Source organism: Drosophila navojoa, chromosome 2, assembly GCF_054131105.1.
Source record: "Drosophila navojoa isolate 15081-1374.11 chromosome 2, UAZ_NAV_1.0, whole genome shotgun sequence".
NCBI lineage: Eukaryota > Metazoa > Arthropoda > Insecta > Diptera > Drosophilidae > Drosophila > Drosophila navojoa.
Genome location: NC_142890.1, coordinates 374,334 through 400,012, shown reverse-complemented (window position 1 = coordinate 400,012; position 25,679 = coordinate 374,334). Strand labels below are relative to the sequence as shown.

Genomic DNA, 25,679 nt, shown 5'->3' with positions numbered 1-25,679 from the left:
GTGCATCATAGTTGAGCATATTACTGAGATACCCTAACTACATATATTCAATAAATCTAGAACTACAACAACAACATCAAGAGCAACAACTACTACAACAGCAACAATGGCCACATTTAATTCAGTCAAGTGCAATGCATTTATCAAGCCACACGGCCATCTTATAAGCAAAATAGAACATGAAACGAAAGAAACTAACGGCAAATGCCAAGCAACGGCATTGAAAGATAACAAAAACAAAAGCGAAACGAATCTAAACATAAATTGTCGCACATTTAATACTCTTTGATTCTCGCTAGATTACTATATGATACACTAGCTCAATCTTAAACAAAGTTTTTAAATATTTTTGTTTCACACTTGTATCCTCACTTGTCACATTTCAAGTGACTTAGCTAAGTTGTGTGCATCCGGTTAGGGTATATAAAATGTATTATCGATTCCGGTTCAACAGTTGCATCATTTCACTTAGCTGAAAACGTGGTCGAGTGGAGTGGGAAGCGCATTGCAGTTAAATAGACATTTGCATGCAAAAGATATGTCGGAAAAAACCAGGACAAACAACGAAACAGAAATTGAATAAAACACAAACACAGAAACACATACATACACACAAACATACGTAATAGTGCCAGAGCTGAGCTGAGCGAATGTGATTTACTGCAATCAATTTAAATGCAATGCAATGCAATGCAACGAGAGCGAGGGGTGTGAAGGGTTGACGCAGGGAAAGGGACAGCGAGTGTGGCAATGACAAACGCGGCAGAAGAGCCCAGCAGGGATGAAGGCAGCGCAACTCCAAGACAAAACGAATGTATGCCAAAGCAAAATATACAAACAAATACACATATGCAGATATGTATAACTGTATGCCTGGCTATAAGAATGAGAATGGGGCAATGACAACAACAACAACAACAGCAACAACCGACGACGACGACGACGACGACGACAACGACGACACCTTCCCAAAGCTGATTTTAAAGACTTTTGCGCAAATTGCCGCAGTCAGCAAATACATCAGCGGCGAAAATAGGCACTCCACAAAGGCGAAAAGGCAAGCGGCGAACAGGCAAAACAAGCGACAGCACAAAAAAGAGTCTAAAACGGTACAAGCAGCGACTGAAAACTAGACATCATTATTGATGACAATTGAGTGCGCCAGCGAGCAGCTGGACAGGAGCAGGAGAAAAAGGAGAGAAGAAGAGCGCGTGTGGTAGGTGTGCTGCGAGAGCGAGTGAAGAGGACAGAGAGTGAAGCCCCAGCAATTACGATAATTAACACAGTCAGCGGCGCGGAAAGGCAGCCTCACTCCACACCACACCACACACACAAGCACACACACAGCACACTCACTCACTCACACACAGACGCTACGAAGCTAACGAAAGAGGCAATAACAATGAGAGAGCGAACGTGTGAGCGAGCGAGCGCATGTCAAATTGTAAATATTGATGACGCTCGCACGTTGACAGGCCAGAGAGCGCAGCACAGACGTGCGAGTGAGACGGGGGGTGCGCGTGATGTGGCAGAGAGCGTATGCTTAGCGCTGATTGGCCCACTCAAAGCACGCCTCTGCTTGTGCGGCAATTCCAATTAGAAGGCGGACTGCGCAGCTGCAGCTGTGACGTCATCAAACTTGTTTGTCGACCACAGAGAGCGAGCGCGCGAGAGTGGGAGAGAGGGAGAGAGCAAACGAGAGCCAGAGCCATTTTAACTAAGCTGCGAGAGCAGTCGCAGCGGCAACGCGCGTTTGCTTTGTTGAATGTGGAACGTTGCACGTTGAGCGCCAGACGCTGTCGCTGTCACAGTCGCAGTCGCCGTACTTGCCGCGTTTTTGCCGACGCGTTTTTTATCGAATGTTTGTGTGAGACGAAAACTGACGCTAAATCGTAATTGTAACGTTAAGTTTTGATTAGTGTTAAAAATGCCGCAACGAACGCCAAGTCCCGTTGCAATGATTGGCACGCGTAGCTGTAGCAGTCCGGCCGTATCAGAAATTTCCGTGGGTTCGCCCAGCCCACCGCCACTAACCATGCGTCCACTCAATATCAAACGCCTGCGCCTCCTGCACAGCCCAGCAACGCTCCGGAAGGGATCGGGATCGGGAGGGGGATCGGGATCGGGAGCGGGAGCGGGCGCAGGTGAGCGCATCAAAAGCTTTTCCATAGCCGACATACTGGGCCAGGCAGATGAGCGAAAATCCGAGGAGCGATTGCAGCCAGCTGCATTAGTGGCGCCACCAGCAACAGTTGTTACTGTCCCCGCACCCGGCTTGTTGCCTCATCCTGGCTTGCATCCGTTTCTGCCGCCCGTGCTGCTGCACAGCTATGAGCAGCGCTTGGCCTGGGACTATCAGCGCCAGCTGCAGGAGCATTTCCAGGCACAGCTGTTGCGCCAAATGAGCATGGATCCCGCCATCATACCAATACCATCCGACGATGGCAGCTCCGATCGCTCGCAACGCTCCAACAGCAGCAGTAGCAGCAGCATCAACGGCAGCACCGACTGCTGCACGACGCCCAGCCAAAGCAAAGAGGAGGCAGCAAAGCCCGGCCAGCAACACCAGCACCAGCAGCAGCAGCAACAACAACAGCAACAACAACAGAAGCAGCAGCAGCAGCAGCAAAAGCAGGCAGCAGGCGCCGATACGCCGCTCGATGCGCTTTTCCAGCTATCGACCAAAAACTTCGATGAGGAGCAGGGTAAGTGCAACGTGCAACATGCAACATGCAACGTGCAACAATTGGTGGCAACCGCAAGTAAATTACATTTTAATATAAATCGATTTGCTACTGAATCAGCTCTGGCATTCACTTGATCAATTGCTGTGCGCTGTACGCATTGCCACTACGAGAGTGGGGTATATTGGTTCAGTGTAAATTCATGCTTATATCAAGCAAAAGTGAATATCGTTTACCATTTTATTTTTCGATCGATTTTTCAATCATTAATCAATCAATTATATCTTAATAAGATAAATCAATTTGTTAACAAGTTAAATATCGATAATAAGGAATATTTATATATAAGACTTATCTTTATTTTGCATGCCCCGATTTGACCTGCACTACTTTTTGTAGGCTGTTTCCCAGTCGTCCAATCGAAAAAGCTGCCTTGTTGCCTGCTATCATTACGTCTTGATGAGATTCTGCTTAAAGCGTAAAAACAGTAGTGAGGTCAGCGCCAGCGCTGAGGTGGCTAAATCAATTTTATCCATTGCTCGACACGGTTTCGACTCGACTCCGATTTGGTTTTTACCCACCCCCTCCAGGTCCCCACTGCCCCTCCCTCGACACTTTCATGATTGCCACTCTGATCTCTGATGATGGCTGCGGCACATGCGTATCGTTCGGCAATAATTTGCTTGGCGGCGTTGAATTCTCGTTAAGGCCAGGCCAAGAGACAGCGAGTCTTGCAACAGCTACTGAAATTGAATTTACGCGCTGCACGTACTACCACAAATTGTGGCAGACAGACGGCAAGCGATAGCTACTTATGGCACAGCTACTGGCATTGACTGTTTACGATTATGATTGTGATTATGAGATGCAGAGCTCTTTTTCTTCTGTTGTTTCGTTATGCAGAGGGGGGGTTTCGCAACGAGCTTGGAGCTTGGAGCTCGGGCCTGCGAGATGAGATAAGTTTTTCCCATGGGCCCAGACGACCATCCGGCTGGCAATCTTGGCTAATAAGAAGTTGATCAAAAGCGCAACGCGCCGACTCGCCGTGAATCTTGCCTGCTTCCGGCTGCAATTAGGAGGAGTTCTACAAGCCAAATAACCCTCATTGCGACAAAGCTTTAATAAATGAAAATGGAAATGGAAATGGAAAATGAGGTGGCATAAGAGAGAAAGAAAGAGAGAATGGCAGAGAGAAAGGGAGAGAGGAGTGGCGCGAGAGAAAATGGCTGAAAAGTTGTTGCGATTTGGTACAATGAAATTGTCGTTAGGCGCTCGTCAATTAAGAGGCGCAGTTTCATCAACTAAATGTATATATATATATACAAATAAATATATATATGTATACACAAAATAATACTTAATAATGGCCAAGGCACGGGCTGCCAAGACAATTGAAGTGGAGTATGAAGCGGGCGGCCCAGGCCTAGCGGATGCAGCCCTAATTACAATTTAATTACTGCAAAAGGCAAAAACTTTTCCCACTTGACAAAGACGCAGCCAAGTGTGAACCACAACAGCAACAGCAACAGCAGCAATAATAACAATACCAAAGAGAAGATCTTCAGTTGTCAGTTGATTTGACAGATAGCAGTGTAAACATTTTACAACATGCGGGCAGTCCCAACAAATTAGTTCAACTAGACGTATACTTAATGTCCCATTTGAAGCTGCTGCCAAAAAGCTGTGCTAACTAAACACATGCGAGAGAAAGACGAAGAAGCAGAACTAGCTGAAGAAGTGCTTAGCATAAATTCATATAATTGCCAAAGCTAAAAAATGCAAATTGCTTTTTAACGTTAAACATCGTTAGAATAATAGATTTCGTCACGTCAGCGTCAATTGTCAAGTCTTTTCTATCTATCATATATGTATGTATGTGTATATAGAAGTGTATACATATATGTGTGTGTGTTATATTTGTAGCACATCCAATGCCCAACAATATTTGATTGTGGATAATTGGCTTTTGGTCTCTTCTCTCTTTTGACATGTAACCCAAACGAGGCGTTGCCTTGTTTACAGCTCTGCTAGGAGAGAATCACTCACACCAACACATTCATATGAATACACTGTAAAAAATGATGAATATTTTTAATTTATATTATCTTGAATGAATCAAGAAAAATGTGACATATTTACAGAAAAGAAAAAAAAGAAACAAAATACTTGGACTGCATATGAAATACAGCAATCGTATATTTTTTAACCTTTTGTGGCTTACGAGGGGGAACCATATTCTAAGTCGAAAGACATATAAATTGAAAAAAAAAATCAATGCAACACATTCTTGACAGACTAAATTATATATAACACATATCGGAGTACAAATGTATATGTATATTAAATGAAATTCAATCAATTTTTTGCACTGTGCACCAACACACGGCAGAAACATGACAGCTTTAAATGGCGTGCCATGATTATCGAACGCCCCTCATCTGCCACGCCCCACATATGAATATATACATATATATACAAATATGATATTCTGTACACAGAGAACATGCAGCGATGTCTGCATGGGCATTAGTCAGATAGATATCTGACATATTAGGAGCAATTTGATTTATAATTTCCACTTGCATTATTTGCCCGCATTTCAAAATCGGATAAAGATAGTATGTGTATGTATGATTGTGTGTGTGTAATTATTATGGAAATTGTGTGTAGTTTGGATAAGCTAATAAGCAGTTAGTGCAAATCAAATAACAGATAGACTACATTGATAATAGGAGCAGAGAGCAGTTCCGCTTTGCAATTGTTCAAATCAAACTGCAAACAATCGCTAATTATACCCTGTATCTAAATTGAATAATATGAAGATTAGCTGCTCGCCGTTTAAAGAATCTGTAATCAAGACGCATGCAGAATATTGTAGATTCTGCTTATTTGATTCAAGGATCCCACAATACTCAACCCTATTCCCTATAGAGAATTTTAAGACTACGAATACTCTCGTTCTCTGCAATATAATTAATTGATGCTTCGATTGGCAAATGCTTTCGCAACAATTATAATCGAATCAGTGACAAAAACACACTTGAGAATCGCAACCTTCGAGTGCAAATGCAAGTTCACGCTATTTAAATGCTTAACGGGAAAAGGTGAGCGCATCACGCGGTATTTTCGCCCATTGAGCAATCATAAACTAGTAGTTGGCAAAAATCAACAGCAATTTCCAAACATAAATCAAGCAAACAAAAAGAAAATCCAATAGACAAAAGAAAAAACAATTAATTTCGAATGATTAATAGCAGCGCAACGTTTCAACAAAAATTTGTTAATGACATTAAAACCGGCAACAACAAGATGCAACAACAACAACAACAACAACAGAAAATATGGCTATAATAAAAATTACAAAGTAAAAACCGCGAATCGTTTGCGATTGCCTCAATAAAATTAATAAAATGACTTCGGGCGCAAAAAAAAAAAAAAAAACGAGAAAAAGAACGAAAAAAAAGTGAAAAACAACATTCTTAGAACGTGCGATCAATGGGCGGTGCTTGAGAGCGGCGGCATGGCATGAAAAATTGCTAAAGAAACACATACGAGTGCTCTATGGAAAAGTGATGGACTAGCAGATACCCTGGCCAAATGAAATAGGTAAGAGGCAGAAATAGGTAATTTTAATAGAGATGCTTGCATAGAGAATACTAAAGAAATAAATAGGCAACAATTACTGATTATTGAATATACCCCACTACAACATATATAAAACAGGGTATGCAAAGTGGACACATGCCTTGAGGGGCATGGCTAGCAAACAAGTTGACAAGCTGGCGCTCGCATAAATTCACTAATTAACAGTTGCGCCAAGTGTCCAAACAGTTAAAAACTTTAAAAAGAAAAAATCAAAAATTCAAAAATATTTTAGTAAGAATTTTGTTAGAGAAAATTCGCGTGTTGTGTGGCCATAAAAGATTTGCATTTCTAGTTGGCCATTAAGAATGCGAGAGAAAAAACTTGCGACTTGCGATTGCGTGGCAACAGATTCTGTTTTGTTCAGTTTTCTTTTTTGCCATTTGCTTTCACTGCGCTCAACCTGCCCCCGCCGCGGGGATGCATGCCACACACACACAAATGGGTGGTCCGCGCAGAACCTTTAAGCAAATTGCAGCACACACACACATGCACACGCCGGTCTTATAAAAGGTGTGCAAAAGCAACGCACTGAAGGTGTTACCTGCACGCTTTTGATGAGCACTAATTGAGCTCAAGTTGCATTTTTCTTAGCCGTCAAGATCAAAGCCGGCGAGCCGGCCCAATAAAAGAGTCGAGAGACAAGCGAAAATCAGGCATCGACAGTTGCCAGCGAAGAGCAAACGAAAGAGAGAGAGAGAGAGAGAGAGAGTGAGATCGAGAGGGAGAGCAAGAGAGAATAAGTGAGTGAGAGTGGTAATAACTTTATCAGGACAAACCATATGGGAGGCCCAACTGTTGTCCAAAGAGAAGGAAGCCAAAACAAATGAGTTCGGAGTTCGAGTCGGAGTCCGTTCCATTGCCAGACATATGGGCGGCCCTTGGCGAGTCAGGACCTTGTCAAAGCTCTTAAAAACGCATTCACATTCGTACATTCGCATTCGCATTCGCATTCGCGTTTATGCCAAACATTAATCAACAGCAGTGGCGGCAGCAACTACAGACTTGAGCTGCGAATTTTTGGGCATGTGTTTGGCTTTGAGGAACATCAAAAGCCCGCGCCACGCACATAAAAAGCCATTTAAAAACGCATTTTCTGCATTGCCCCAACAGCTGACCCCGCGGCAAGCCATGGCCCAATGCAATTGCAGTCAGCAGTGAGGAGATTGATGCGTTCAGAGACAGCCCAGGCCCCAATGCGGCAAAGCGAGATACGCAAAGGGGCTGGAAAACGCACTGGAAAAGCTTCGATTGACTGACTGACGAACTGACTAACTGACGGGCTGACTAGAGCTCGTTATCGCCGAGACTCACTGGGCGGGGGCATTATGTGGGTCACTTGGCGCCTTGGCATAGAGAAACCAGTTTTCCCGCCAACAAGGTGTGGGCAATTAGCCCACCTCTAAGCCAAGCAGGTACCCTGAGATGCAGATACATCAAACCTAGAAATACATGTAGATACAGCTGCAGAAACAGATGCAGAATGAGATTTAGCTATAAATGCTTTAGATGATGTAGATACAGATACAGATACAGATACAGATACAGATACAGATACAGATACAGATACAGATACAGATACAGATACAGATACAGTTACAGATACAGATAAGTTTTTAATCTGTATCTGTATACAGATAATTTTAAATCTATATGAATACTCTGATACAGATACAGTCAAATCTATATGAATACCCTGTACATGTGGCCCACTGTAATGTTGTCTAGGTCGGGCTACGTCTACTTGAAGCCTTTGATGATAAATGCTGAGAAAGGCAGCGTAAATTAAAGCATTCGAATCATTAGCAACGATGCCGAGGTTGGAGAGCGAGGAGCCGGACGAGCAGTCGAGCGGATGGGCAAATTATTCACAGCTACGGCTGCAGCCCGGGCATTAAGGAGCAGCGAGAGTGAGTGAAGTGCTCCAAAAGGAAGTCGCAGCCAAAAGTGTCCCAGACAAGGTGTTTCTCGTGGCGAGGCCATTCGATGCGCTGGCAGGTGCTTCAGCTGATGGACGGGGCAACGTTTGATGCAAGATGAATGCGCTTTGTAATGCAAAATTTACAGCTAAGCAGCCGCAATTAGCTGCGCCTGCAGTCGAGCCAACATCAATAACAACTGTCTGTTTATATAAATGGAAAGTGATACCATTTCCAGCTTGACTAGCTCGGCCAACCAGGAGAGGCATCCCTCACAGTGAGGGAATGAAGAGAATATGAAATGGAATATTGATATATGTATGTATCCAATATCAATGAAGCTAGAGAATGTTTCATTCAAGATTTGGTATCTTGATAAATATTATTTTATGAATCGTCATTACGGGTATCAATCCAAATTTTTGGCTAATTTAATTGCTTGTATCACTCACAGTCAATATATATATTTTCAACTATACTTGGCCTTCGCTTCCGCCTTGCCATCCCCACCATCTTTCACTTCCTTCCCCCAATTGGCCATCTATGCTACTTTTACACTGCCCTTCACCCGTGTCGAGTCAAGTCTATGCTCCAATCACATCCAACCCCTTTGACATAACACATCAGTATATAGTCTGCCGGCTGCGCTTACCCCAACTAATCCAAATGCCATAATAAAAAGCATAACGAATTTCCAACAATTTCGAGCATTCAAAAACGTAAATTGAAAAGAAATTCAGTGATTTGGAAAAGTGCACAAGTTGTTTACAACAGCAGCAACCGACAACCGACAACAACACAACAACAACAGTTTCTGTCTCAACGACAAACTTCACGCTAAATTCAAAGGAAGCTGTGAAAAATGTTTCTTCCCCGAAATATTCGACACATAAAAACCGAAGCAACACACACAAAAGGCGGGCGACGAGCTGTGGAAAGGTATGCGAGTTGTTGTTATTGTTGTTGCTGCTGCTGCTGCCGCTGTTGCCATTGTCAACAAAACATTTAACACCTTCATCCGCCTACAGCAGCCCAAAGGGCGTACGTACATAAATAGCTAGCAGTCACTGTGTATTTGCTTAATCGTTTATAAAAGTGTGAAGAAAATTAATTTGACTATTTGATGCACTGTCGAATGCAGTTGTTGTTGTTGTTGTTGCTGTTGTTATTGTTATTGTTGCTGTTGCTGTTGCTGGTAAATGACTTGCAGTCGTTGACAAGATTAATTAATCCCCACTGAGCTGTTTGGCTATTCGGCTGTCGCGTTGCCGGGTGGGTGGAGCGGACTGTCTAGGGGGGTGTCGCTGCCCACGACGCGTATACGTGCTGCGTCTCAGCGCAATATGAAGTGCAAAAGCAAAAAATCATTGGCAATAATTGATTTTTCGTATTTCGTATACCCTATACTATGAGATATAGGAGATACGCCTTTTATCTATATATATCTACATATGCTCTCACTATGTCTATCACTGATGCAGCTCCTCAAATCTAGCGTTGTCTATCCACTAGTTTGTCTATATATCTATATCCGATAACAATACTTATCTATCGAGCATTTTATCCATTTCATATCTCCCTCCATTTGATTATAGGGTATACTTTAGTCACACACTTTCTTCAATTAGACTCTTACTTCCTTTTTCACTCGCAATTGTTGTGACAAGTCTTGTTATGGCAAACGAAAGGCGTCACATATACATATGCTTATGCGATATGCATACTTCTCCCCCCTTGGTCGAGCCCCTGCACACCGTCGACACACCCATCTGCCCAGTGCATACCCTCGTATTCAGATGCTTAGCTGAGCTTATGTGTGCAGGCGTCTCCTCGTCGGGCTGTTTCATGTTCTACGACCGAACGCAAAGACGAACCGGGCACCAGTTAAAGCCAGCTCAGGAGGCACGACTCGCGTGCCTTTCAATGCTTCTGTGTGTGAGTGTGAGCGTGAGTGTGAGTATGCACTTTTGACAAGTAATTTAATAAAGCCAGCGACATGACGCGCTTGTTGTTGTTGCTTAAACATGCATCAACATAAACCAGAACTTTAGCCAGTCTCGATGTGGAAATGGAAGTGGAAGTCAAAGCCGCCGGCTCGATTGCCAATGTCAGTCAGTTAGTCATTCATATATGTATGTATGTATGTATATACTCGTATACATATGTATATTTATATAAAGTCAGTCAAAGACCCGAAGAGCGCTCGATTCCAATACTTTTGCTGCTTTTGTTGTTGTTTGATTGTAGCTTGTAATCACAATTAAAGTGTTAAACATAAATGCCAGGGGCACACTAGCCGAAAAAAAAGCTTCACAAGGGTTTGCCCGAGTGGCACTTAAGTTGGGGTTTAACTCGTGCCTGGGAGTTTATCATTTTAGTGGCATGTCTACGAGCTGACATGACACGCTAAATAAATTACTATACAAAAATCTGGAAAAAAAAAAAACAGCTTTAGATCATAATATTTTGTTAAGTACAGTAATGTCTCGTTATAATAGACAGAAAGCGAAAGAGAGAGAGAGGGAGAGAGAGTTATAGACGGTGAGAAACATAGAGTCGAGGAGAAAACCAATGACTACATATATTGGATTATAAAAATCTATGAATATATACGTATTCTCAGGAAAGAAGAAGTACAGAGAGTCACTCTCTTCAATTGCTTCCATTAGACACTTAATAGACTGGTCAAACAATTAAATTAGAGCAGAGTTACGATCACAGCAATCGTGTTAAAGAGATTCGGACATTACACGACTTTAACAAGCATTTGAATGTCTTGTAAACTGTGACCATAAAACCGAGTGGAGTCTCACTGAGAGTGCCTCATTAGGGACAGCCGCTGGTCCGCTATCGAGGCTGACCATCAAAGTCGACGGATTAATTGAGTTTAATGCGCCAATATGCCGAGTGCAGACAAAAAACATGTGTCCCCCCGATATGGATCGGCACTTTTCACTAATCGGTTTGGTGTTAATTTATGGCGTATCTTTATGACTGAGCCGGGGCGATCGCTTCCGCCTTGTCGGCCATGTTGGAGCCCAATAGTTGCAAGCAGCAGCAGCAGCAGCAAGAGTAACGGCAGCTGGAGCTCTTGAGAATCCACTTGAATGCCTCTCGCTAATTACGGCAATTAAAATGCACTAAATATAAGCAACGAATCAATGAGTCGCCTTCAAGTGGCTGCCGGTAGCGCCAGTGGCAGTGGCAGTTGCAGTTGCAGTTGCGGCTGCACTTGCCCAAGTGCCTCCATTCCAGCTCAGAAATAATTACAGGCAAACAAAAAACAAACCAATTGTCCAAGGCTCTAATTGGATCCAAATTGTCAAGTGCGTGTGTCTGCGAGTGTGTGTCTACTCAGGGCGGCAATCCTTTTGTGCAGGATCTCATTCAGTTAGATGTCGCCGCTGATTGACTCAAAGTAATGCCGGTACTCCATTAGCCTCGGTCTGCATGCAACTGCAAGCCCATTGTTAGGCAATGTGAATGAGTCGAGTGGAGTCGACGAAACAGACGAACTGGCCGCAATTTCCTTTGCTTCGCTTGCTACTCTATGGCTTGCATTCGCATTATCAGCATCAATATCGTTATCATTGTCACTGTCATTCTCATTCTCATTATAATGACCATAATCGTCATTATTATTGTCAATATTATTATGATCATTCTCGTATTGTAATATATATATATATATATTTTACAACTATGTACAAAATCTCGCTCAATTAGATCTCACCGTTGATCAACTCCTAACTAATGCCGGTATTCCATTAGCTCAGTCTCAGTCTGAGCGCAATTGCTGCACATTGTTAGGCAGCGAGTCGAGCAACAGCAACAACAACAACAACAACTGCAAGTCATAAACAATTTCAATTGCCGTTGCACATTCGCAACACTCAATTAACGCTTTTCAACAAAGACTCAACAAACTATGCACAACAGCAACAGCAACAGCAGCAGCAGCAGCATCAGCAGCAACAACAGCAACGATAATAATAATAGTAATAATAATAATAATAATAATGCATTCATCACCTTATGACAGGCACATACAAACTTGGCCTAGACAATAGTGTCAACCATAAAGCGACTGCAAAACTTGGCCGCGTATCTATTAAATTATGCTTAACTATGCGCCTTTGTTGCCCTCCAGACACACATACAATGTATTCCCCATTATGGCTGCGTCCAGTATCTCTCGCTGGCCATCAAGCCTCACAATGACCGGGCTACTTAAGAGTGAGTCCCGTCCAGGCCTCTCCAGCCAGGCAGCTGGCTCTGGACACGCGGCATCCAGCTACCATTTAAATTGGACAAGACAGACCATATTCGCCAGAATTTACGGTGCTTCATCGAGCATGAGACCGATATACAAATGAATTTCCTAATCCTAGGACTCGAAGCAGAACTGTGTCGAAAAATGTACTAAGTAATAAATTGAAAGTATTTAAAATATTTGGAGAATATAAATCTGTAAAAAGTAAATAATCTTGAGAGGCAACAGATGTTAGAGCACTATTATAGGGAGTGCTCGACTAGTAAAATACCCAATGCTGTATAGCTGCCGTTCAACTCATCTACCAAGGAATAACTGACGGATATCGCTAGATCGCCACAGCTCATCAGCAATACAACTACCTTATGAACCCTGCCACGCCTCTTTCTGCATTTCGACAAAAGCATTTTAACCCCAATTTTACATCTTTAATTATTTGTAATCATTTACTCTTTAATACATAAATGTGAAAAACAGATTAAGATATGAAAATTGAGAGAAAATACACGTATGTATATAAATTCCATTAACAGCAGCTGAAATTCCAAATGAAATGGAGTGAAAATTGCAAACCCGCTTTGGGCCAATAAATTAAGATATAAAGTTGAAGTGCAACCTTTTTAATGCTCTGTAATTCAGTTACTATAACTCAATTGCCAAGCACCGATCAAACGCACTTTCTTATGTCCAAAAGCGAACACTTAAGTCAATTTGCAAAAAGTTGGCCAGGTGAAGGCAATTGAATGGCATTTTCGAAGCCAATTGAATTGAGGCACTGCAGTCGCTGCTGTTGCCACTGCTACTGCTACTGCTGCTGTCGTTGCATTGCAGCTGCAAGCGCAGCATTTGTAAATGACAACGAAATTGTCATAAGACATCATTTGCTGCCCAGTTGCGGACGGCGAGCGCGGCGTATGCGCAATGCCCCACGGCCACAGGGCAAGACACAGCAGGGCAGGGCAGGGCAGGGGCGATGGGAGAGACGAATAAATAAATGCATAAACTGCGCAATTTATGCGTATTTGGCAGATCAGAGTCTCGGCCGGCAGTCAACGGGGCGTAGATTTAATTAAATAAATTCCAAAGAGCGCGACGCAACATCGACGGCAACGGCGACTGCGACTGCGACCGCGACTGCAACAGCGACAGAGGCAATGACTGAAAAAAAAAGTTGTCGCATTTTCATATTCGCGCACACAACTCATATGCCAGTATAGGTGTGTGTGTGTGTGCTTCTAGCAATTAAATAAATCTACTTGTTGTTTGCTGCAGCTGCAACACCAACAACAACAACAACACCAACGGCAGCATTTATTGTTTTTTAGCCGCATTTTGTTTTTTGCCTGCCTCAACAAGCATTGCAATTACACACGCAAAAGGCGCGACACGCCCACTGCTCGCGCGCTATACCATGTGCCATGTATACACATGCACATACACACGCACACACACAGATACAGAATAACAATTTTGCTTCTTAGCCAAATATATCAACGGCTTAACAATTGGCTCAGACATGTCGTCAGGTGGCCAACGCCTTCTTGCAACACCTCTCTCTCTCTCTCTTTGTATCTCTTTCTCTCTCTGTATTTAACCTCACTCACCTCACTCCTCTCTCTCTCACTCTCTCCCATTCTCACTGCACGCATTTTGATACTTTAATTTATGGCTTTCGACCAAGCTAGCCATAACTGTAACTAGTTCCACGCGCGTTTCACATGCAACTCGCAAAAAGTCGCTGCCATTGTCCAGTTTGGAGTGCGAACGGGAACTTGTTACCAAGCAACATGCATGAATATATTATATATATATTAACTGTACTTTATTTTGTTTTACACATAACATAGTTAGTATAAGGACAGTCGCTAACGTGAACGATATATCTTATCTGCCAACGATCATTTATTTATCCTTCAAGCAGATGAATGATTCCGGCAGATAGATGGATATTAAAACTAATATTTTAAATATTTAAATTAAGGACATATAAATTGTTGCCATGTGCTGATCATTATGTAGACAGATATGCATAGATAGCTAGCTTCTAAAAATATAATTAAGATGTTACAAATATTTTTATTTTTCCACCAACTAAAAACCAAAAGCGACTAAGAAGTCTATTTAAGTCAATCGAATTCGATCTCCCTTTCGCTCTCCTTCTCTCTCCATCTCTCCCTCTCCCTCTCTCTCTCTCTCTTTCTCTCAGACGTCTGGCTGTCCCACACGTCGATTAGTTTTATGGCGCCCACTAAAACGGCAAGCTACGAGCCCAACTCCATAAGTAATACAATCGATTGGCTGCTTATCTGGCTGGGCCATATCGATAAACATAAATAAGATAATATTGTCGACGATCGACGACTTGGCCAACTGGGCTCAGCCCAAGATGTGGGGAGGGGGGGAGCTGTGCTGGCCAACGCCTTTTTGCCAACTGGCAGTCAACATGCAGGCGCACATAAAAACTCGCAATAATGATAACGATAACGATAACGATGCGCAGCGGTTGTTTTACAAGAAAATTATGTGTTATTAGCACACGCACACGCACACTCACACTCACACACACACACTCGCATATACACACTTGTTTTATAGCCAGACATTTGGTCGTCCTGCTGCGGCGTTATAAAATTGCCAGCTTTATCACAGCAGCGATTGCTGACCTGAGCTCAGGCTCAAAATTAACTTGTTTTTTTTTCTGTCGATTTTGTTTTTGCTGTTTTTTGAATTGTGAGTTCTGCTCGTGCCGGCGCATTAACGGAAATTTATCATAAATTCCAATACCCTTGCCTACTAATGGGCGTTGATTAGCTAATTTGCTGCGCTCGTTTCATTTTCCACTCGATGCCGGAAAGTCATTTCAAATATTTTATGCCCGCTGCTGCTTGGCTGCTGCTGCTGCTGCTGCTGCTTAGCTGCTATTGCTGCTGCCTGACTGCAGATCAAGCTGATCATCTCAGTCGATCTTCATGATCATGGCTCGATCAAAATCTACTTCTACATATTTGCCACGTTTGCCGCAGCTCCGCAACTTGCCCGGCGGCATGTTTACTTTGATCTCACGCATCACACCAAAAAAGATATCAGAAAATAAAACAAGGTTAATCTAGTAGAGACTGAATGGCTAGTAGATGCCCTGGAATTGGAACTATTAACATTTAAGGAATCCATTAAAAATATGAGAGCATAAGAAAAGTACGATTCAGTGGTGTGTGCATGACTAGTAGATACCCTGGTGTATGCAAATATATTTAATGTGTTACTGAAATACGACATATGCTAAAACTACAGTTACCTTCTTTGCAACGCTATAGCAACACTATGTAATAAATATACCCCTTTTGATACATTCTGAATAGTACAGGGTATTCAATGTCTAACTTCGATCAAACGTATTCGATTTGCCCAACGACCTCCGCCTTTGATGAACTTCGCTCTTATAGCTCATTCACACCACAGCCGCGACTACGCCATAAAATAATGAATGAAATCAAAAGCAAATCCAAACCAAATTCAAATTCAAGCCGAAAGATGAGATTTGAAATCAAATTAAATGCCGTTTTGGCTGTGCGTTAAGTGGATCTGGTTATAGCTAAGGATCGACTGCCGATTTGCATAGCATTTGCGTGTTCCAATCCAATTTTTTTATGTTTTTTGCTTTTTGGCACGCATGCAACATGTTTCCCCTGTATATACCTCTGGCCCCTATCCTCTCTATCTATATCTCTCTCTCTCTCTCTCTCTCTCTGTCTCTCCTTGCCTCTCTGACTCACACTCCCCGCTTAACAATGAGAAGATTAATTTATGTTATTAAGTCGGCAGTGCGCTCTTTGATCTTGGCTTCCACTCTAAGGTGTAAGGTGGGCAAGTCAATGCGGTGGCAAAGCCGTCACCCGAAGCCAGGCAGCAGCAGCACAATAAGCAGACCGTATGCCTAAGCTAAGCCCAACTGGGAGATACCCTATAAAAGAATGGGGCACATAATTAAAAAAGTGAAAGAAAATCCGTGATGTGTTGCTGCTGGCTCTAAAAGCTGTTCGAGGTATGCTCAAGAAATAGTTTTATAATCGATCATTATCAATATGATTCGATTCTTTCTCCCTGTTACAGACTATCTCCAAAATCAAGATACCCTTCTCCATCACATAAAGTCGAATCGGTGTGAATCGAAGATCGTCGAAGATCTAGATGGAATGTTAGCTATCCGGCTACCTGCAGTTCCAGCTGCGCTGTCAACTGAGCCGGGGTTAGAGCCTCTCTAGTGCGACCACAAAAACCCATATGGATTGAAGGAGAAAGAAAGAAAGAGAGTGAAGAAAAGAGAGATAGAGAGAGCGATGGTCAGAGTGAATGGCCAAACGATCCTGGCTAAAGCAACTCGGCGATTCATTAATTTGTAATTTATGACAGCTTGTCATAATATCAACGCTTTGTCTTCCACTGACTCCCTGACTCTTACTCTTCCTCTTCTTTATTGTAATACAAATTGAGTGAATGCTCATTAAGCAACAGAGCTAAGTTACCAAAGTTTATTGAACAATGTCTCTGGGCCATGTTAGCGGTGGTTAATTCAACAACGCATCATCATCGTCTGCCTGTCCCTCTCCCTCCCCTCTCTATCTTTCTCTTGCTCTCTTGCTCTGTAGATCGAATCATTCATCTATGGATCGTCTACAACGGCCCGGGGGCCATTGTTGTTGGCTTTATGCTGTTGTCAACGCTTTTTGTTGTGCCACCAATAAAAAGTCGGCCTCTTTCATCTGGCGGCCAGTTCAAAGTCCCAGCGAACTTCTAACTCAATTAGTGTGTAGTTTTTTAAACGGTTTTGATTACAAGCATCTTATTTCTTCCTCTTCATCGTCTACTCGGTGAGCTACAAGCCACATAACTATGTAGTAGCCATAGCCCATACATACATATACATATAAATATACATGAACGTGCACATGCTACTTATAAAGACATTAAGCCAACTAACATCGGGCCGGCCCAGTTCAGCCTCCGTTTGGCCTACATTGGGCATTGGGCATTGGGCATTGGGCATCGAGCATTGAGCCGAGCGGCTGAGCACAGAGGAAGGTCACTCAATCAGTGCCCAGGACAAGGCAAGTCAGTGGAGAGCTGGAGATTTGGGAGGCTGGGAGGCAAGATCGCGCAACGAGCATTCTTCCAAACGCGCCGCGCTTTGATCGCATTTTAATGATGATGACCATTGTTAGCTGATGTTAGCGATTGCACATCCAGATTTTCACTTAACAATGCCGCCACACTGCTCTCGCTGCCCTCACAGCCTGCCCCACAGCCTTCCCACTCCCCGCTTCCCAGGACTCCCAATGCAGAGCCGTAAAAGCCGTGCAAACATAAAAATGATGTAGCACGGGCAACGGCAGTGGCTGCTGTCCAATGTTGCCAAGTGCCGCCAAGTGCACCAGCACTCGCTCCACAAGGGGAGTCAGATCTCCCCTTTCCCCTTTCTCCCTTTGGAGAATCTTTTCTGCAGCCAAATTGCAACGCTACATAATTTTTATTATTTCTTCTCTGGACCAAACATTGCTCGCACTGTGGCACGAAAATTATATAAACAGTTCATAATCAGCTATTGTTATTATATATTATTACATCTGAAGCAGTGGGTAGTCAATGCTGAAATCTATTAAATTTCCATATGCATCGTTTTAGCCCATTATATCTAATACTAGCCTAGAATTTAAACTCATATCTTGCATTAATTTAACGTTGCGTAAGGCATATGAATAATAATAAAGCATCCCTTGTTTATAAGGCAATTCTTTCAGTTTAGGTTAGAAAACTTACTCTCTACCTCTTCCTTAAACTTTCGTTTATTGCTCATTAAATTATGTTTAATCTACAATCCATTATCCATCCTTAATTAATGTCATGCACATTGTTTTCCTATGATACTTTCAAGAGTTTAATTCATTCAATTAGACTATATTCTAGATTCCTATGGATATTCGCTAGCTTTCCCCAGCTTTAGTCAAGCTAATCCCAATTTGCACTCATCATTTATTGATTTCGACCCACTGTCTGAGCGAATCGTGCGACTGCAGCCAAATGCGCCTCGGGTTGTAAGCGTCATGCGGACCATGGAAGTCCAAGTTAAGGTCGTCTTCGTCGCCGTCGCCGTCGTCGTCATCGTCGTCCATCGTCGTCCATCGTCCATCGTCCATCGTCTGACTGACTTCATTGCTCTTTACGTAACGTTAAACATAAGTATATGTTGGCCGAGCGCCATCTCGTTTAATCTACCTTTTAAAGGGCGTGGCCATAGTATTTTATATATGCTGATCAAAGAGCGCCGACGCTTTGTGCCTGCACCGACACGAAGCTAAACCGAAGACCAAGACGAAGACGCAGACGAAGACGTCGCATATTTGTTGTTTCTTTTGGGTATTTTTTTCTCTTCAAGCTCTGCTTCCAGCATCGCATCCGCAGAGTGGGAGCAGTGTGTGGTCGTCTGTCCCATGGTCCATGGTCCACGGTCCAATGGCTGCGACTTGGGCAATAGCTTTACGTATTCATTATTGAATTAAGGATGACCACGTTTTCGGCGCTTCGTTTGGCTGCGTTGGAGTTGGACTTGGAGTTGCAATTGATTTGCCAGCCATTAAAATCAATCAAAATATCAAAAAAGAAAGAAAAAAAAACAAGAGAGAAGAAGAACATACATACACATGTCTAAACTTGTAATTATATATCGTGTTTGTATGTGAAAGCTGTTTCTGTTGCTTGATGAATTGCTGGCGCTTGCTTCTGCCTCCTCCTCCTTTCGTTTTTTGGGAGGCGGCCCGTCAATAATGAAGGAACATTGGCATGCTAACGGTTTGTTTGATATACCCGCTCATGTCCATGCCCATACCCTAGCAGGACGCACAAAAAGAAAGTCGCTCGACAATATGAAGAAATTAAGCCAACTCTGCAGCTCCGCAGCTCCGATGAGGCTCTTGATTACAGGCCCCGCGGCCCATTGACATGTTCCCTGGCAGCAGAAATTGCCAGCAATCGAACAATTATATTGAACATGTTTATGTTTACAAGATGTAAAGACTCAGCAATCAAAATAGCTGCGGGCAAACATGTCCGCAAGAACGTTCGGCAGGCAAGGGCCGGCAGTAGAAAGCACCAAAGAACAGCGCACCGAACTAACTCCACGGCGAAAGCCATGTCAGCAGTCAATATGCAAAGCGGCTAATGGAAACACTGCTGGTAGAACGATTCGACAGTTGGAGTTGGAGAATGCAACTCGAATTGCAGCTATGTAGAATTGCATCCACAAGTCAATAAAAAATGTTCTCTAAATGAGGCCAACCAAATGAAATCAGGAATTAACTCAAATTTGTTTTGCTTTATTTTTGTACTCAGCACTTTTTCTTCAAGCAAGTTATTACAGTAAATAAATATCCGTAATACCCATACTACTATTTGGCAGAGAAGAAAACCTATAAATACTTTTAATATCTTGACCAATTGGCAAACGAGGCAAATTCAGATTGCAGACTCATGGCCTGCTCAAGAATTGGTATTTAGCCCAAGCTAGTTACCTTGACGCCACCACCTCTCCACCAGTTCACCTCCTCCTCCTCCTCCGCCTCCTGCTATCCATCGACTACCACAAAGTTGTATAAGAGCGTGTAAACAAGCAGCCAACGATGACAGTTACAGACCCCACGAGTTGAATGCGAGCCTCAGAGCCCGAAGACTAAATGAAAATACCGAAATTTATAACTTTCTCGTTATGGAGCGTTGCGCTTAAGGTTTATTTATAAATACATATACATAAATGTTACATATATGTATTTATATTTATTCTTCGTTTTTTATCTTTTCATTTTTACCTTTGCCTCACATCGACACTCTCAGCGACTCTCTTTTGTTTGGCGGCTAAATTTGTCTCATCTTCTTATATTAATTTGTGTGTTATTGTATTTCGGCTCTTTGGTAGCAGCAACAACAACAACAGCCATAGTGGCTGTGGCAGTGGCCATAACAAAGGTAGCCAAAAGGTATCGAGTTTTATAACCTGCTCGAACTCATCAATTTCGTTGCTAACAACACGCAGACACGCCAAAAGTGAGAAAAGGTATGCAGCACGGCCTGCCATTCGACTGAATCATCATCAGCAGCAGCAGCAGCTAACTCTGTCTCCCTCACCCTCTCCCTCTGTCCCTCTCTCTCTCTCTCTCTCTCACTCTATCTCTGGCTTATATGATCTGAGATTTTGTGGTTAAGTTACGTTTATATACCCTGTAAGCAGCTTTAAGATGATTGCATTTTGGATTCGGCTGAGAATTATTTCAAAGCAAGTGAGAGAGAAATGAAGAGACATTTGAATATATTTATATATTTTTATAATAACTATTTGTATAGAAACATATTTTCCGTTTCAGTGAACTCTTAAATTATCTGCAAGGTGTCTGAATAATCTGCCAGTCATATTAAGTTATGTTTTTAAAATAAATGTTTTGAAAATAAATGTTCATATATCCTACGATTTCTAGGGCATCTAGCTAGTCAAGCACTCCCTATTTCAGTTTGCTGGAATTGCGACTGCGCTGCGAACGTCATAAGTAAATTTCTTTGCGTTGTTTCGGGAGATTTCAAAAAGCCATTTAGAATAAATTAACGTGGACCTACCGCTAAAACTGATCGCCGATGGACTCAGGCCGAGTTCCGTTTGCCTTTGTTTCTTTCCATCTATCTCTCTCTCCCTCTTTCTCTGTTAGTACCTCGGTCCCGCTGCCTCTCACCCTTCGTGAGTGCGTCGCATTAATCTGATCCCTCATCAGCGTGGCCCCAAACAGGATTAAAATTAGTTTTTGATTACGCTTTCGAGCTTCTGGACAACGCAATTTGTGGCTGACTGGGAATTGGGGCTTGGTGTTGGGTGCTTGGTGCTTGGGGCTCTGGTGCCTGGGCTCTGTTCTGCATCGGGGGCCAGGGGCGTATAATTAGCGCTTTTAGCCAAACTCTTTGTCGCTGCGACTCAACGCGGCTCTTTTGCATCCCATTCGAAGGTCGACGGTTTGTCATAATTTCAGCCGCGTTTGTCGGCGAAACTTATAAAGCTATTGGCAGCTATTTAGCCAGGCTGAGAAGAAGAGAAGCTGCCCAAATTCCTGTTGCTCATAAATCCTCACAAGCGGCTTCTAATTGAGTCTTCCGTTGCCGACACACACACACGCACACACACGCACACATTCTCACACAGTCGGGCAACAAATTCCTCGAGTCATGCGGGATTCGAACCTTGCAGCTCATCTTACAATCTCTCGCGCTCCTCCACACATTTGATGAGCGTGTGAAAGAGCACCTTGTGCCATGTGAAAGCAAAACACTTTTCCTAGCCCCGATAAAGATCTTAGGTAGCACTTCAATGCTCCCCGAGGCTTTTAGCTGCGGCTTAGCTGGCGGCCTGATTGCAGCCAGATTTGATGTCGATGCCTGATTGATCTATAGCTGGCTTTAATTGAAACGTTTTTCTCTGCTCTCGATTCTTAATTAACATAATAGCTGCCTGTCCGGCTGCTCGCCTCTGTGCGGCTCTTCATTTTCCCCCTTTTGACACTCTTGCCAGATCAGCTCAGCTGCTCAGCCTGACCTGTGCCTGCACGGTGTGCTCTGCCTTTAATGAATTGCCTTCAATTTGTTGGCGCGCACGTTGCAGCTACTTAATTTAACTAATTACCGCCAACGCCTAATGGCCAATGCTTGATCGACACGATAAGGCACGAAGCAGACTACTATAAAGATGTATTTAAAGACATATATATATATATGCATACATACATGTGTATATACAAGACAATACATGCGATTGTCAGTTGGCGCAGGCGAATAATAGAGTTGAGCTAAACCAGCTGAGCCAAGCCCTTCTTCCTTCCTCCTACACAATGTCACGTTATACTCTACTTTTGGTCATATCACAATCTCGCTACATATGGCATTGCGTATTACAAATATAATGTTGACAAGTTTGCAAAGAGTTCATAAGGATTTAGGTAGTAGATGTACTAGTATCGATAAGTATATAGTGGTATGTAGTATATAGTAGTAAATAGTACATAGTACTAGTAGTAGATAATAATATGTATATACTTACTACTACTACTATCTAATTTATACTCTACATCTATTCTTGGTAAGTGTATATACGATTCGTCAGTCGTATTTAAATGAGCTCGCGCTTGTCTAGTTTGTTTTCTCAATTAGCTACGCTGGGCAGTCGACATAACTTATGCTTATTTTGGAACGAACAACAGCAGCAAAAGTCTAGTCTTTCCTTTAGTCTCTCTCCCACTTGCCCCCCTCTGTCACTTGGCTGTCTCTCTGATTAGTTATGCTGATGACATTGTTTGTTCTGTTCATGCCACACCCACTCCCACTCCCGCCCACACACACTCATAATTCATTTGGCCAATTTGAGCAGCGAATGTGTGACTTAAAGCACGACTTGGCCATAATTAATAAAGCGCAACAAATGGCCAACACACACACTCGTACACACACCCAAATGTAAATGTAAGTGCAGCCGCGAAAACACTCTAATGAGGGGCGTGGCTTGCTGCCAACTTTGGCAGCAGGAGGCGTACTTCATTGGCCAAAAGTTTAATTGGCAACTAGCGGGAATGCCTGCCTCTCCTTCGGGTTTTCACATTTTTTGGCCAAAACTTGATTGATTGGTGTACAGAGTGCAGTTACTAAATAACAGACGATAGATGACTACACTCTCTCTCTCTCTGACCCTCTGTCTCTCTATCTCCGTCTCTGTTTTTAATTAAAAATTTAACTATCGATAATTTTCTTTATGTCAGACAACTATATAGACTCCAACCTTTATATTGAGGACGATCTCTTATATATCTGTCGGCTTAAACTATTCCTAACTGGGCATATCATGAGCTTTGAATAATATCATAGATAAAATTCACTTTTTACTTGACTCTTTATTATATTATATAACATTAATTCTCTCTTGCTACCCTATCTCCTGCTTTGATATTAATCTACTGATGTACTTCATGCATATTCCCAAACTTGATCAGATCAAGTATGTTTATCATGTCGTGACTCGGAATATACGAAGCAATTCTTACACGACTCTCCATACATAATACAGTATTATGTACGTGTGTCTATCAAGGCAAATGTTAATGCGCGTGCTTCCTTCAGCCGGCAGCGCTACTCGTAAAGGGCGTGTTGGCCCGGTCGACCGACCGACCGAGCGATTGACCGAGCAGTCTAGATAAATGAACTTGACGATAAACACATCACAAGGGTGTCAAAATGGCTCTGGGTTAGCTCAGCAGCAACCCTTAGCTACTCGCGTACTCAATTGTTAATTGCTCGTTGCGTTGTTTAACAACAATTTGAGCCAAGCAGCCAGCTGCCATTGCCAAAAAGACGAAGCAGCGCCATTTCCGTTCATTCCGATGCGTTCATTCGTCAGGCCGATGTCTGGGGCACAATTTATGCATTAATAAAAGCCCACGGCAACATTTCATCCAGATACGTGGGTCAATAAATAAACAAAGCTTAAATGTGATGCCCAGGCAGGCATTCATCTATTAGCTTTAAACATGCTAACAAAACAAATCCGAAACGCGAAACGCTTAAGAAAACAATAATAAAGGAAATCAACTATAAAATAGAAGAGCTGAACAAGAAGAAGACGAAAAGTATCGAGTGAATCGGGTAATAAAAACTTGATGATCGGGCCACATCAAGCAAACGCAAGCTATATACACATTTATAGATATAAAACAAAGAAGCTCCAAATTCCACGCCCTTTTTATGAGAGAGGGAGGGGGCAGTGCAGGGGTATTCTATTATGAATTCGATTTCGCTTTGAAATTGTTTTAACTAGACTTGAATTGAAAGTGGAACAAGAGTCTATAAATAATGTTGAGATAGATAAAACTTAATAGAGGCACTCAAACTTTAAATAGTTTATTTCGCTTGAAAACCTTTTTTCTAGGTTTTGTATTGCCCATAATAAGAGCTCGGTCTGTATATCTCTCGTCATAATTTATGATACATTTCACACATTACAGATCCCGCCACGCTGAGCATCTTTGCGACCAGATCGAACCCGAAAAAGAAGCGCAAATCTCGCACCGCATTTACGAACCAACAGATCTTCGAGCTGGAGAAACGATTCCTCTACCAGAAGTATCTCTCGCCCGCGGATCGAGACGAGATCGCCGCCGGCTTGGGTCTGTCCAATGCTCAGGTGAGTATATTGAAATTATGATTATAAAAATTAGGATACACTCAGAGAAATTGTGGTTGACAATACAAGAAAATCTATTGCATTCAAGAGAATCGTCTCTTAGAGAAACTCCAACTAATTATAGTATTCAGTGAACGCTCGCTATAAACATTTGGTAGATATATTTTGTATAGACTTTCCTCGACTTTCTCTGAGTGTAATTGAGTCTTCCGCTTTATTTAAATAACTCTCTCTGTGTACTTAGGTTATCACCTGGTTCCAAAATCGACGCGCCAAACTGAAACGCGACATGGAGGAGCTGAAAAAGGACGTGCAGAGCGTGAAACAATTGTCAGCGAACAAAAGCTTTTTAGAGAATGTTAATGACTTGAGTATTTTAAAGACCCGACCAGTCAGCAGATCGCCCGCCCCCGCATCATCCCCATCAAAGCACTAGCAGCGGCGGCAGCAGCAGCACCGCCAACAACCGGGACAAGGAGGAGCTGCGCATGCTCAAGATGATGACCCTGATGCGCTACTCTGATGGGAAGCTGCTCTACCCCCAGCCGGAGTTACGTTAACTGAAGATTAGCTCAATTTGTAAATTGCTAAAAAGGAAAACACACACTCCCACATAAACACACACACACACACACACACACACACACATACGCACATACACACGCGACTTCTAATTTGCCAAAAAAAAAAAAATGAATATATGAAAAACCATTTTCCGTTTAATGATTTTCCTAATTATAGAGTATTAAATTTCGTATTAGTTGCTTGTGATTCGTGTCTATGTAAACATAATTGATAAGTGTATCTATATTAAAGAGTGTGCATAGAGATGTATTTACTGTGTTAACCCATTTGTATTTCATAAGTCTTGCAATTTAAAATAAATTTTAGTTTCAAGATTCATATCAACA

At 42.6% G+C, this 25,679-nt stretch overlaps 1 protein-coding gene across 1 annotated transcript; it reads left to right on the top strand.

Moving 5' to 3' along the window:
- The first annotated feature begins 1,354 nt into the window (after positions 1 to 1,354).
- On the top strand, positions 1,355 to 25,615 carry lbl (ladybird late). Its single transcript, XM_089265662.1, has 4 exons — positions 1,355 to 2,705; positions 24,590 to 24,768; positions 25,013 to 25,098; positions 25,151 to 25,615. Exons 1-4 carry the CDS (start codon positions 1,928 to 1,930, stop codon positions 25,326 to 25,328), a joined length of 1,221 nt encoding a protein of 406 aa, XP_089121788.1. The 5' UTR covers positions 1,355 to 1,927; the 3' UTR covers positions 25,329 to 25,615.
- Positions 25,616 to 25,679: the final 64 nt, after the last annotated feature.

What these genes read in the sequence shown, in the direction of transcription:
- lbl (XM_089265662.1), top strand. Translation starts at nt 1,928, where the DNA reads ATGCCGCAACGAACGCCAAGTCCCGTTGCAATGATTGGCACGCGTAGC. An exon ending in AAACTTCGATGAGGAGCAGG is followed by an intron (nt 2,706 to 24,589) that starts GTAAGTGCAACG and finishes CACACATTACAG; the next exon opens with ATCCCGCCACGCTGAGCATC. An exon ending in TGGGTCTGTCCAATGCTCAG is followed by an intron (nt 24,769 to 25,012) that starts GTGAGTATATTG and finishes CTGTGTACTTAG; the next exon opens with GTTATCACCTGGTTCCAAAA.